The 14,375-nt window shown below is 39.8% G+C and overlaps 1 protein-coding gene across 2 annotated transcripts in view; it reads left to right on the top strand.

Annotated features, from left to right (window-relative positions):
• TRAPPC8 (trafficking protein particle complex 8) overlaps positions 1–14,375 on the top strand; it is a 378,205-nt gene that overhangs the window by 244,112 nt on the left and 119,718 nt on the right. For both annotated transcript variants that reach the window (XM_030213866.1, XM_030213855.1), the window contains 3 exons: positions 1,695–1,889; positions 3,831–3,982; positions 5,482–5,556. In XM_030213866.1, the coding sequence (XP_030069726.1) occupies positions 1,695–1,889; positions 3,831–3,982; positions 5,482–5,556 (422 nt within the window). The remainder of the gene's footprint in view (positions 1–1,694; positions 1,890–3,830; positions 3,983–5,481; positions 5,557–14,375) is intronic.

The following is a 14,375-nucleotide window of genomic DNA, read 5'->3' as shown; positions in this document are numbered from 1 at the left end:
ACACAAAATTTAAAGTCCTGAATTTCAAACATGCTGACTTTAGTAAAAAAAAAAAAAAAGGGATTACTTGAACAATGAACTGACAGGATGGAGGAAATCTCAGATATGGAAGACAGTGGTCCAAACTGAGAAGAGCTTTAAAAATGGCAACAAATCTTTATGTAAGGAAAGTAAATAAAAGGAAAAGGAAACCGATATGGTTCTCCAGACAAGTGGCTGGAAAAAACTAAAGACAAAAGAGATAATGTTCATGAAATATAGAAGGACACAGAAAAGAATACTGGATAAAACTCAAAGAAGTGAAGAGAAAAAAAAGTTGGCAAAAAGTGCTGGGCTTGATGGACCTTTGGTCTTTTCCCAGCGTGGCAGTGCTTATGTACTTATGTACTTATATGTATACCCTAGAGCAGTGTTTTCTAAGTCCGGTCCCAGAGTGCCCCTTAGAAGTCAGGTTTTCAGGGTATCCACAATAAATATGCATGAAGTTGATTTGCATACACTGCCTCCATTATATGCACATCTTTCATGCATATTCATTGTGGATATCCTGAAAACCTGACTAGCAAGGGGTACTCCAGAACCGAACTTAAGAAACTCTGCCCTAGAGCAGGGTTGTCCAACCTCTGTCCTCGAGGGCAGTGTACAGCAGGTATAATGTAACATAACATTTTATTGTGTCTCCCCTATTTCCTCTAGGGCAAGGTTGTCCAGCCTTGGCCCTCACCAGGTCATTTCCCCAATGAATATGCATGATATCTATTTGCATACATTTCCTCCATTCCTCCTGGAGGAATACCCTGTAGGTATCAGATTGCCACCACAGTAAATATGCATGGGACAGATTTGCATATAGTGGATCTCTGCTGCATGCAAATTTATCTCATGCATATTTATTGTGGTAATGCTGATTAGTACAGTGCCCCTTCAGGAGAGAGTTGAGGAGCACTGTTTTGATATGCAGTATCTCAAGAAATATAACCCAAACAGATTCAGATCCCAGAGTATAGCTTAATTCACTTTGTGCTGCTACATTTCTTGCTTTAGCTTTGTGTCTCCAATCTACAACCTGCCTAGTTGACATAATATTCTGTGGCCAAATCTCATGATTCGCTGTTCTTCAGAAGAGGTTTACCCTCATGGAGATGATTTGACTGACAACTTGTGAGATGCATTCTTCCTACAGGGTGAAGTAGAATGGATAATCAGATTTGGAAGCAGATTTGTATCAAATGTTTTATTTATTTATTTAGATTTTGCTCACACCTTTTTCAGTAGTAGCTCAAGTTGAGTTACATTCAAGTACTCTGGATATTTCTGTGTCCCAGGAGGGCTCACAATCTAAGTTTGTACCTGAGGCAATGGAGGGTTAAGTAACTTGCCCAAGATCACAAGGAGCAGTAGTGGAATTTGAACTGGCCACCTCTGGATTGCAAGACCAGTGCTCTAACCACTATTATGTCAAAACGTGTACATATCAGGCTGCCAGTATTATTTTCTCTGATTTCATTATCTCTAGTAACATTTGTCATTCACCTATGTAGTGTTTTTGCATAATATGATATTGATAATTTACATCATAATATTTTGATGGTACCTATAATGTTCAGATTTGTTGTTGTCTGGTTCTGTGGATTTATCTTTTAGAAAATATTAGGAATTATTATAAATTTATATTTTTTAAAATTTGCCTTTAGGTGAAAAGCAAGCAGCAACACACATAAGTCTTGACCAGGAATATGATAGTGAATCTTCACAACAATGGAAGGAACTAGAGGAGAAAGCTGTGACTACAGTTAATAAAGGAGTAATACCTTTACATTTTCAGCCTACCCAGTATTGTTTAAGCAGCTATTCAGATAACTCCAGATTTCCTCTTGCTGTAGTACATGGTAATTCATTGCTTATTCTTACAGTTTAAACCAAGAGAAATGAGTTAAATGCACTCTAGTTTTAATTGAGATAAGGAAAACATAGTAAAAATGTCATTGTTACCCATTCACCAGCAGTCACATCTGCTTCCCAGCTGGAATATACATACACAAGTGAGACTAATTTATAACAGAACACCTACGTGTAAAGTCCAAGAAAGTGCCTGTTCTATGACTGTTATAAAGGCAGCATAAGCACCTATATGCCTTTATAAAATAGACTCTCTGACAAATTTATGCCTGCATCAAAGACGATGTAGTTGTGCATTTGCACTGTGTGTGTGTACCCATGTATTTTATAAAATATATGTATACACATCAACTCTGCCCCTGATGTGGCACCAACATTTTTGGAATGCATATGCCATCTTGTTGGCATTCTACTTATATAAATGTATTTGGGCACCCTTTTCTTTTTTCTTTTTTTTTTTTTAATTTTTTTATTGAAGATAAGAGAACAAGTCAACTTCACTTACACATAGCTCAGAACCTTATTTGGGCACCCTTTTCCACATGTAAAATGTGCTTTACATGTGGAAAAAGCTTTATAAAAGTATGCTCATAATGTTCTAATAAAGCAATTACAGGAATTTGTGAACTCAGTTGAGCAACAGCAAAAATGATACTTGGGGTATTCATGCTAAGATATAATGAAGAAAATCGATGGAAAAACATCAGCAGAAATGTATAATTATATTGTCTAATAATGTGAGGCTTGAATAAATCCCCATGGATAACTTGAATATCATGATGAGCTCGGAGTGACTAGACACTGCTGCTGCTGCTACTACTACTACTAATCATTTCTATAGTGCTACTAGACTTACGTAGCACTGTACACATTATATACAGGTAACGTGTCTGTTTGTAGAGGGCTCACACTCTTTTGTACATGGGGCAATGGAGGGTTAAATGACTTGCCCAAGGTCACAAAGAGCTGCAGTAGGAATTGAACCACTGCACTAACCATTAGGTCACTCCTCCACACACTGCGCTAGGATTGGAATGTGTAATCTGTAGTGGAAGTACTTGGGGCTGTCTCCTTATCCGAGAACCATCTGAATAACAGTGCTCTCGCTATACGTGGTGAAGAGGTGGGAGCTATTAAGTATATAAAATAAATATAATTATTGTAATTAGCTTCATTGTATTGGATGTGCAGAAATGAAAGCAGAGTTAACCTGAGTTAGAAACCCATGCATATGAAGACCACATGATTATATTAGCTTGTTACAACATGATTTATACTCATATGTGAAACTCTTCTGAAATTATGACTTCATATCCACCAAGTAAGGGGAAGGAGAAGGGGATTTGAATTTAGCTGTCACATCTTTTTAATAGTAGCTTAAGATGAGTTAAGCTACTACTAAAAAGCCCCCGGGGGGCTTAAGTCTAAGTTTGCACCTGAAGTCTAAGATCACAAGGAGCGTTGGTGGGATATGAACCATGGATTTCCTAGTTCTCATCCCATTACTTTAACGTTTAGGTTACTCCTTCACTTTGTAATACTTCAAAACAGAAGCATAGCCAGGTTGTGACACCAAGGGGAGCAGAGAGCAGACTGCGTAGATGCACGTATTATGTAAGCATGACGGACTGCTGAAAAATAGTTACCAGTGCCATCCGTTTGAGAGGGGGGGGTCACTCCCCTGACACCCCACCTAACTACGTCTCTGCAAAAACCTTGCGTGTTAGCTAATTTGGTAGAAAGAAACTTTTGCTAAGAATTTCAAGTGCCAAGATCAGGTGAAATATACATGTAATGCCTCTGAATTTAAAGGTTTGTCACATTTCTGTAGTAAAAGTGCATTCTTGATTTGTTTCATATATTGGAAAAAAATTATCATTTGCAAGAAATTGTGTTTCATACTTTTCTTTCTCCACATCTTCATTTAACAGAACCCATAACAGTAGAGGTAGCCTTTAAGAATCCATTAAAAGTTCCACTTCTGTTGATGGATTTGGCACTGCTCTGGAAATTTCAGCCTAGAGATTGTAGTGGAAAGCACAGTGGAGAAGCAATAAGCAACGAAAAGGATACACTTCCAAAGGTGAGTTGCTATAGCTGAGGAAAGTGTTTTTAGAGTTCAAATAAACTAGTATGAATTGTCATGTAAGTTTTAATCATCGTAGAATAACTTGTTCTGTAGGGAAAAGAGAATCTTCTCTAGAACAAAAAAATATGATTTTTCTTATAACTACAACTTTTTTTTTTTTTGTTTGACCTGGTAATTTTTTCTGGCTTGATTAGTTAGCTTTCATTATCAGCTATGCAGGAATTTGCCCTGTCCACTTTCCTGCCTTTAATATAACCCATATAACACAAACAAAGGGGGGATGAAAACCGTGTCCCTCAGTTAAGCAAAACCCTATCCAAAAAATCATGTTCTGTCATTTTTGAGGAGTCAGCCTTACTGCTCAATACAGCACTGCCAACTGCTGATTTCCAAGTCCAGTTTCTACTCCTCAAGTTGGGAAAGGATGCCAAAAAAGGAGTCCCAAGTATCACACAACGGTAAGACTGCTAATGGCCAAAATTATGATCCAGATGTGATGGGCTCTACTACTGCAATGACTGGGTTATATTAAAATATCAAAAATAGGCAAATGGGTATCATGGCAAACAGTACTCCCTACCAGATCTACAACACCAATTCTATACAGCAGAGTAGGAGGACATCAGTTATACAAATATAAATATAAGCGTACAAGCTTTCCGAAATCCTAGCCTTGTTCAAGTCACCACATCATCTGTCGCTCCAACCTCCACCCTGCCTTAATATTTATAATTAAAGAATTTTAAAAAAACTTTTATTGAAAAAAAATCCCACTTTCAAACAACAAACAAAAAAAGCAAACTAAACAAAAGAATGGTCACTTAGCTACAATGTTGAACGTGCAGTGCTGGCTCCAAATCAGCGCTATACTTTCAGAATTGAAGCTTAGTGTTTTAATATAACCCAGTCATTGCAGTAGTAGAGCCTACCACATTTGGTCTATAATTCTGGCCACTAGAAGTCTTACTGTTGTGTGATACTTGGGACTCCTTTGTGGACATCCCTTGCCAACTTGAGGCATAGAAACTGGACTTGGAAATCAGCAGTTGGCAGTGCTGTAATTGAGCAGTAAGGCTGACTCATAAATGATGGAACATGATTTTTTTTGGATAGGGTTTTGCTTAACTGCACTGCAAATGTGATCTTCTATTTAATCAGTTTTGTACAGTTTTCAATATGAATGAAGCCATGTCGTTCAGTTTTCCCATAAAGCTGGATACATACATGTATACTTATCCATGTAAAGTACGTGGTCAGTAAAAGAAGAGGTGCTTCTGGTTGATTTGAAATATTGGCATAGTTCACATTCTCTGTGGGCATATAAAACTAGAATGCAGCACTATGTACCCTGAAAAGGACAACATAAAATTGTTATTTTTGTGTGTTTCAGGGTTTATCTGATCTTCATACAATTTATACTGTTAATTAATAAGTAGAAACACAATTCATTTTTTTAAGAAGTATTTTTCTCTTGCCCTCACTGTGCCTTACAGGGAAGCTGTGCAAATGATATGATTGGAACTGAAGTAATAAATGAGTTCTTAATTAGTAGTGAAGAAACCAAAGTGGTGAGTAGCATAACAGGGTTTTGTTGTAATTGTGTTTTTGTGGAAGAGTAGAAGGGATTATATACTTCATTTATGCTATAACCACAAGTTAGTAAATTAAAAACTGCTAATAGCATCCAACTGAAAATGCTAAATAAGTTTGTAGGTAAAGTAAATATTTTAACTCAGGATACTTTTTGCAACAGGCTACCTAATTCGTTCAGCAAGAATTCACATAAGTTACACCAGTTTTCAAAGGGAAACTATGCCTAGTGAGTGCACTGCTCACGTGTATGCACGTATATGTTGGTATTCTATATAGCAGACAATCTTGTAAACAATATTTTAAGAACTTTTTAAAATAACTTTTCCCATATATTATTGGTAAACATTATTTAAAAAAAAATGTGTAATGGAAGAAAAAGACCTCAGCTGGTCCTCAGCATTGAATATTCAAATCAGTAGTGCTGCACGGAACTCGGTTGTAATCATTGGTCAAAAAAACCCTACATCCCTAATGAGAGGACGTGTTCACACTGTGCTCCTTACCTTATGCCAAAATAAGTGAAACGGAAGGGGAAATCGGGTTCTGCTTTGTCAGCGTCCCAATTACCTCCTGTTCCAACTTCTGCAACAATGGATGCCTTTGTGACTAGAATTTTGTCATCATGGGATGGGTCACAGAGCTGTTGAGGGCATTGTGCCTGTTCTGCTCCCTCCTGACCGCAGCATTTCGCAGACCCCCCCCCCCCCCCCCCCCCCCCCCCGAAGCGAGGCATCCTCCTGCTAATCTGGCAGTCACAAGGGAAAGGGCAGCTGCAGTTGGACAGACACAGGAAAATAACTCCACTTCCTCTTCGATCCTGCTGCAAGGGGATTCTGCTTCTGTTGCTGTCCTGTGAGCGTTCTGATACCACGCCTTCTGGAAATGTCTCGGGAGCAACTCTGACTTGGGAGGTCCAGAAGAATTAGCCTTTCTTGGCTCCACTTGCAAAACAGCAGTGTCTGGCTAGTCAGCATCGGCTTTGAATTTAATTCAGTAAGACCGTCTTCACTAACTCTTGATGATCTGTGCTCTTTCATAGCCTCACTAGGTCAACATCTGTCTAAGCAACTAGCACATAGTTACTCTCTAGTTTTAAAGCTTTAATCTACTGTGGAAAATCATGAATCACTTCTAATTGTTTGTGAGACTCGTACTCAGAAGATGGAATATGTCAAGAAGGTAAACACTTTCTCCAGAACTATGGCAAAGGATAACACTGCTTTGTTAATCAAATTTGAAAACCTGGAGAATACAGGTAGGAGCAAGAATTTGCGTCTGATTAATTTCCCCATGAAACTTAAGAGTTTCTCCTCAAGGTGTGTTCAGGAAATTTATGTTGGATCATTTACAAGTGCCTTCCCAATCGTTACCTCCCATTGTTGTTTGTCGATAATACACTGAAACCTTCTGCTCAGTGTGCTGCTGCGGCTAGGAAAGCGAATAGAATGTTGGGTATTATTAGGAAAGGTATGGAAAGCAGGTGTGAGAATGTTATAATGCCGTTGTATTGCTCCATGGTGTGACCGCACCTTGAGTATTGTGTTCAATTCTGGTCGCCGCATCTCAAGAAAGATATAGCAGAATTGGAAAAGGTGCAGAGAAGGGCGACTAAAATGATAGCGGGGATGGGACGACTTCCCTATGAAGAAAGATTAAGGAGGCTAGGGCTATTCAGCTTGGAGAAGAGACGGCTGAGGGGAGACATGATAGAGGTATATAAAATAATGAGTGGAGTGGAACAGGTGGATGTGAAGCGTCTGTTCACGCTTTCCAAAAATACAAGGACTAGGGGGCATGCGATGAAACTACACTGTAGTAAATTTAAAACAAATCGGAGAAACTTTTCTTCACCCAACATATAATTAAACTCTGGAATTCGTTGCCGGAGAAAGTGGTGAAGGTGGTTAGCTTAGCAGAGTTTAAAAAGGGGTTGGACGGTTTCCTAAAGCACAAGTCCATAAACCGCTACTAAATGGACTTGGGAAAAATCCACAATTCCAGGAATAACATGTATAGAATGTTTGTACGTTTGGGAAGCTTGCCAGGTGCCCTTGGCCTGGATTGGCCGCTGTCGTGGACAGGATGCTGGACCCTTGGTCTTTTCCCAGTATGGCATTACTTATGTACTTATTATTTACCATTATTTAAGAAGAAGACGGGGGGGGGGGGGGGGGGGACGACACAATGTGTTATCTCCTATTTCTCAGGTTAGTTTGAATTTGACTGCATTCTTACAATCTTCAAAGGACGAGTTAGTTACTCCTTCTACATTATTAGTTAACTAGCCGTTAAGCCCGTAACAACAGGCTAGTTTTTTGTTTTCCTATGCCCCCCCCCCCCCCCCCCCCCCCCCCCGGGTCCACCAACCCTGCTCTCTCCCCTGCCCTCCCCCCAGCGTGTTTCCCTCAGTTCCGCCCCCTCCTTCCCTCCCTGCTCCCTCCTCCTCCGATTTCCACACCCATGTCTAAGCCCTCCTCCCTATTGGGCTGTACTGCTGGTGGAGGCGGGGCTTGGACTTCTACACTCTTAGCGTTCTGAGTGACTCTACTGTGCATTTGCAGGTGAGTTGGTCACTTGCCGTTTATATGTTTGATCTTGCGCTGAATCCTGATAGAGAGTGGCTGTTGAGACTTCGTCCTAGGGTAGTAGAAATTGGAGCTGTTTTGTACTTAAATTTCCATGTGAATGTGTGATAAACCATCTTACTAATACCTGTGTATTGTTTGAGCCTTCTCAGTTAGTCATGTTTTTGAGTAATAAAACCATTGAGGCAGGCTGTCAGCCAGTGCCTCAGCTGGCTGGTCCGGTATAGGCTGCTTTCCTAGGATAACCTCTTGAGTTGTTAATGTATTACTAGTTCTTTCATTTGGGCAATCTTGTATGTTTTCCCTGTTTAGGGTTATGTTGCTCATGCTGTTTGTGTTCATGGATCTCCCCTTTTGAGGACTGGTATATTGGTTGAAATAGTTGTATTTTTGTAAAAAAAAAATTACTTTTGTGATGTATGTAATTTTGATAGTTCAGTCATTTTTTATAAGGACTTGCTCCTATATGATGTACTTAATACAAAATAAGCAAAAAAAGCTATATTGCTTGTGACCCAAAACATAATCAGAAACATATCCCAAATACTTGGAACAGGATTAAATTTGCAGATGATTCAATTTGCAGATGACACAAAACTAAGGTTTTTAAAACACATATGGACTGTGAAATATTGCAGGAAGACCTTAGAAAATTTGAAGACTGGGCATCAAAATGGCAGATGAAATTTAATGTGGACAAATGCAAAGTAGTGCACATTTTGGAAAGAATAATCCGAATCATAGTTACCTGATCCTAGGGTCCACCTTGAGGATCAGCACTCAAGAAAAAGATATAGGTATCGTTGTAGATGTACGTTGAAATCTTCTGCTCAGTGTGCGGCGGCTGCCAAAAAAGCAAACAGGATGCTAGGATTTAGGAAAGGGATGGTGAATAAAACAAAATACTATAATGCTTCTGTATTGCTCCAATGTGCGACCACACCTTGAGTATTGCATTCAGTTCTGTTTACCGTATCTCAAAAAAGATATAGTGGAATTAGAAATGGTTCAAAAAGAGCGACCAAAATGATAAACGGGATGGAACTCCTCTTGTATGAGGAAAGGTTAAAGAGGTTAGAGCTGTTCAGCTTGGAGAAGAAATGGATGAAAGAAGATATAATTGAGGTCTACAAAATCCTGAGTGATGTAGAACAAGTAAATCGTTTTTTTTTTTTTCACTCGTTCCAAAAGTACAAATACTAGGGGGACACTCAAGGAAGTTAGCTGAAAATACTTTTAAAACAAATAGAAGGAAATATTTTTTCACTCAATGAACAGTTTACCTCTGGACTTTTCCTCCAGGAACTTATCCAAACCTAACCGCTGTTAACCACAGCCTTTGGCAAAGAGTTCCATAGTCTGCTATTGAGGCAGACATGGAGAAACAACTGCTTGCCCTGTGATTTGTAGCATGGAATGTTGCCACGATTTGGGTTCCTGCCAGGTACTTGTGACCTGGCTTGGCCACTGTTAAAAACAGGATACTGGGCTAGATGGACTGTGATCCAGTATGGCTACTCTTATGTTCTATGTTCCATTACAATTTTAAATTCTTCTTTCAAAAGATCACTTATATAAACAGAACCAACAGTCCTACACTTATCTTTTGACAGATTCCTACGTTTCACATCAGCTTCATCAGGGGACAAAGTGCTGCAGATAAATTCTGAATCCTTTATTTTGCCAATTTATTCAGCAAACCTAGCAGGAAATTAAATATGTGTTCACAAGTGAACCAAGAAGAGCTCATACTGGCAGGTGGCTTGGATTGACAAGACTATAAGGATTCAGAATTTATCTGCAGCACTTTCTGTCCCCTGATAAAGCTGATGTGAAACAGAGGACCCTGTAGGGATTCATCAAAAGATAAGTGCTGGGACTATTGGTTCTGTGATACATATTGCTGTTAGCCGGTTCTGATATGTTCTGTTTGAAGATGAAGCTGTCATTGAAAAGTTATAAACACTACTATGAGTTAATGTCGAGGACACTGATCTTTATTTATATAAGTGATAATTTGAAATTGTAATTTTGGAGGAATTGGGATTATGTTTTTGATTGTTTTGAATCCTCTTGTTATGGCCACAATAGAAATTTAACTAGTGGGGGTTCTATATCAACACAGTGTAACTCACCCAGCACTAGTAATCCTTTTAACACACAACAATCAGCATTCATAATCAAACTACTTTATTGGTAAGACGTTAGTGGTGACTCATTTCACAAGAACTAGTCAGCTGTTTACTCGCTTGTTCATCGGTTAATTCCTTTAATGAATCAACATGAACTCTTTTTATCTGCACTCCATATTTTTTTCTATATTTTGATTTATCTTATTTTTCAGTATACTGATTTTGTATAAAACTTTAAAAAAATCATCTCGCTCTTATCAATAGTACAGCATACTGACATGTTTTCACATATAGCTGCATCGAGGTTCAGTCCACTAGAACAAAGGAGAAATAAAAAAACATTCAATTCCAAAATGCCAACTGATGATCATGCATTGCTCTTTCTTAAGTAAAATTACCCAGGCACGTCTCATAGTCTGTAACTTTTGCTTAAAACCCACTGACGTGGCTGATTTTTATTAGAAAACACAATCATGTAACCAAACTTCAAACCAATCCATGTTGCCAAAAAAAGAGACTTACATCAGGGACGCCCATTCCAATTCTTTGTTAAGGCCCCCTGGCGATAATATATTTAATGTATAAATCCAGCATTCTTTGTAGATTAATAATCTTGTTATATCACCACCCTCCTTTCTTCTAGTGGACCAAACCCTGATGCAGCTATATGTGAAACATGCATGTCGGCGAGCGGTCCCAGGAGTACTAATCATATTTAAGTTAAGTACGCTGTACTACTGATAAGGGGGAGATGATTTTTAAAAAGTTTTCTACAAAATCAATGTATTGAAAAAAATAAGATAAGGGTCATTCCATGCCAAGTGGTCTAAAATTTAAAAAAGTTCCCACCATCATGTTCTCCAATTTTGTTCAAATTTTATCTGTTGCGCGAATCAGGTGTTAAATGAAGTTTCCCAAAATTTGAGGTCTCTAACTGCAATACTTGCAGATGTAGACCCCCTTTTCTGAAAGGTTGTCAGTCCATGAGCGTGCAACATTTACCAAAATGCCATTTTTGGGGTCTAATAAAATCCAAACACATTTATAAGAATGGCTTTTTATGCTAATTCTGATGAAATACATTTTAACATTATGGATGCAAAATCCAGTCAAACAAGTTGACTCAAAGTGTAAGTGTGCATCAAAATTGGTCGCGACTCATCGGAACATATTTGGACCAATATTCAGACCGCAACAACAACTTCCATGCAAACAAAGATACGGACTTGAAATTTTGAACAAGCATTATGCTTGTGCTGGACATAATACTGCCAGATTTGCAACTAACCAGCATCTATAACCACCCTGCAGGATCTCTTCAGCGCAAATGGTAAAATGTACCAAAGTTCAAAGCCAATTATTAAAAAAGAGTCTGCCTGAATCAGCTTGTGAACAGTATCATCTAAAAGAGAAAATTGTGCTCTACAACACTGATACGTTTTTGTTTTGCAATGCCACCATTTACTCAGGTCAAAGTATGTTATATTTTGTGTGCGCGATTTATTGCGTTGGTCCATGATGGCTGAGCCATTACTGGTTATCACATTGAAACCAGCATCCCCATCGCCATAGGGGCCACGCCCGATAGCCATGCAGTAACAGCCACAGGTGGGTATCTTTACTGCAGGATCCTGGTAAGAGAAGTATTATCTTTCAAGAGCTGAGGTGTATCCGTTAGGATATTATAATGCTCCAGTAAACACATATAAAAAAAAAACATGCTTCATTACTTTGCCATAGAGCATATGAGTGTTATACGCATGCTGACCTGAGAGGGGGTAAAACTGGGGGACTGGTGATCTACATTAAGGCGGGGATACCTTTTACCAAAGAGAATATATTCGTAGATGACTTGGGGAGATGCCTTGCAGTTAAAGGACGCCTATATGACCAGCAAGTAACTTTTGATTATGGGGGTGTGACTTTAACTTGCCTTTTACAACATTAGACCATTCCAAGGGAGGTGTGGGGAGTGGTGTGGCTCATAAGAGAAAAATTATTGCACCTGGTTAAGGGACTAGACTTGCTGGACGTATGGAGATTACAACATCCAGGTAAACGCTCCTACTCCTTTTATTCATATGCACAACAGACCTATACGAGAATAGATACCTTATGGTGTAGTCGTGCTTTGTGGGGTCAAGTGCAAGACACTGAAATTGAGAGTATACATGCCTCTGACCATTCCCCGGTTTGGGCCCAGTTACTCGGCTTAAAGGGTGAGCGGCGTCATACCTTCTGGAGATTAAGTGAATCAGTACTGGGGGATGCGGAGGTATGTGCAGACATGCGTGGGGTTATAAAAAGCTATATAAAACTCAATGGCATGAGTGAGGTATCAGATGACATTCTCTGGGTTGTTCTCAAGGTGATGGTAGGTGGCCATCTTATTAAGTGGGGAGCGAGAAGGAAGCGGGAACAGAGCTTTGGACGCAATTAGTGCGTCTAGAGACACTGCACTAAGAGGAGAGAGATCCTGACATTGCCACATCTACTAGTTTGTAGGAATGAGTTACAGCGGCTTCAGGTGGATCAGATGGAATTCCATAGAAGATTGGTTCAGCAAAGGTTTTATGAATTCAGTAATAAAACAGGCAGAATGCTAGCTCGACATCTTAGAAAACGTCAGGTTATGCATACCATCACTAAAATTAAGGGGCCTAGAGACATCCTATGCTATTGAGACAGAGAGATTCAGGGTCAGTTTGTTCAGTTTTATACTAATTTATACACAAGAGGTGAAGGGGTTCAGCCATCACAGATTCAAGAGTATCTTGCAAGGGATGGATTGAAGGGGTTAACTGCAGCTGATCAGGACTGGCTAGAAGCCCCTATAGTCCTTACAGAGATTCTGCGGGTGGTTAAGGGCCTTAAAGGAGGAAAGGCACCAGGAGTGGATGGATATACTGCAAAGTTTTATAAGCTTTTTGTTGCTGAGTTAGGTCCTCTCCTGAGATGGGTAGATAATGCATGCTTCGAAGGCCTCTCACTCCCACCTAGCATGCGCGAGGCAGGGATCTCGGTTATACTAAAACTGGGGAAAGATCCTACAGTATGTGGCTCTTATCGTATGATTTCTTTACTCAGTATTGATGTAAAGATGCTGGCAATGATTATGGCAGATCGTTTAAGTAAAGTACTCCCACAGCTGATCCACACTGACCAATCTGGATTTGTACCTAGACGCCAGGTAGCGGGTAATATTAGATGGACTATAAATATAATTTGAGGGCATAGTTGCAAGGGGAGACCTCAGCCTTCTGACTACGGATGCTGAGAAGGTGTTCGATAGGGTCAAGTGGCAGTATCTATGGGGAAGTATTGCGCTATATGGGTTTTGGTCCCAAGTTCCTTGGTTGGTTGCAGTGTCTGTATGAAGCTCCTGTGGCTCGTATCTAGATCAATGGAGGGTACTCTCCATTACAAGGGGGACCAGACAGGGATGCCCACTTTCTCCTCTGTTATTTGCACTGTCTGTTGAACCCTTGGCACAACGAGTTTGATCCCTGCCTGACATAAAAGGGGTTCAGATATGGGGTATAGAGCACAAGATAGTTTTGTTTGCTGCCAATATACTGTTCTATGTGAGAGCACCCCAGTTGACCCTGCCTATAATAATACTGGAATTATTCAGCTTTGGAAAAATGTCGGGATTCAAAGTAAATTATGACAAATCAGAATTTATGGGCATTATCATCCCAGAAGAAGGCGAGGAAAGGCTGCTGCAATCTTTTGCCTTTCGTAGGGTGCAGATCAGTTTCCGCTACCTGGGTATACAGATATCCAGAGATCTGTCTAAATTATATGCATTGAATTATACCCCCTTATTTCAACAGCTTCGCCAAGATCTGAACACTTGGAAGAACAGGTGGCTTTCATAGTGGGGTCAGGTTTTAGCAGTTAAAATGAACTTGTTACCATGATTATTGTTCCTGTTCCAAACTCTCCCCTTGGTGGTACCGGGGATAGAACTCCTGCGTCAGTCCGATTTTTCCAGATTTATTTGGGGAGGCCGTCCCTCAAGGCTAGCTAAGAGGGTGATGTGGGGCCCGGTGCCCGGTGGAACTGGGGGGGACG

This window comes from Microcaecilia unicolor, chromosome 1 (genome assembly GCF_901765095.1).
Source record: "Microcaecilia unicolor chromosome 1, aMicUni1.1, whole genome shotgun sequence".
NCBI classification, from domain to species: Eukaryota; Metazoa; Chordata; class Amphibia; order Gymnophiona; family Siphonopidae; genus Microcaecilia; species Microcaecilia unicolor.
Note: the sequence above shows the minus strand (reverse complement) of the source record. Positions and strands in the feature narration are given on the sequence as shown.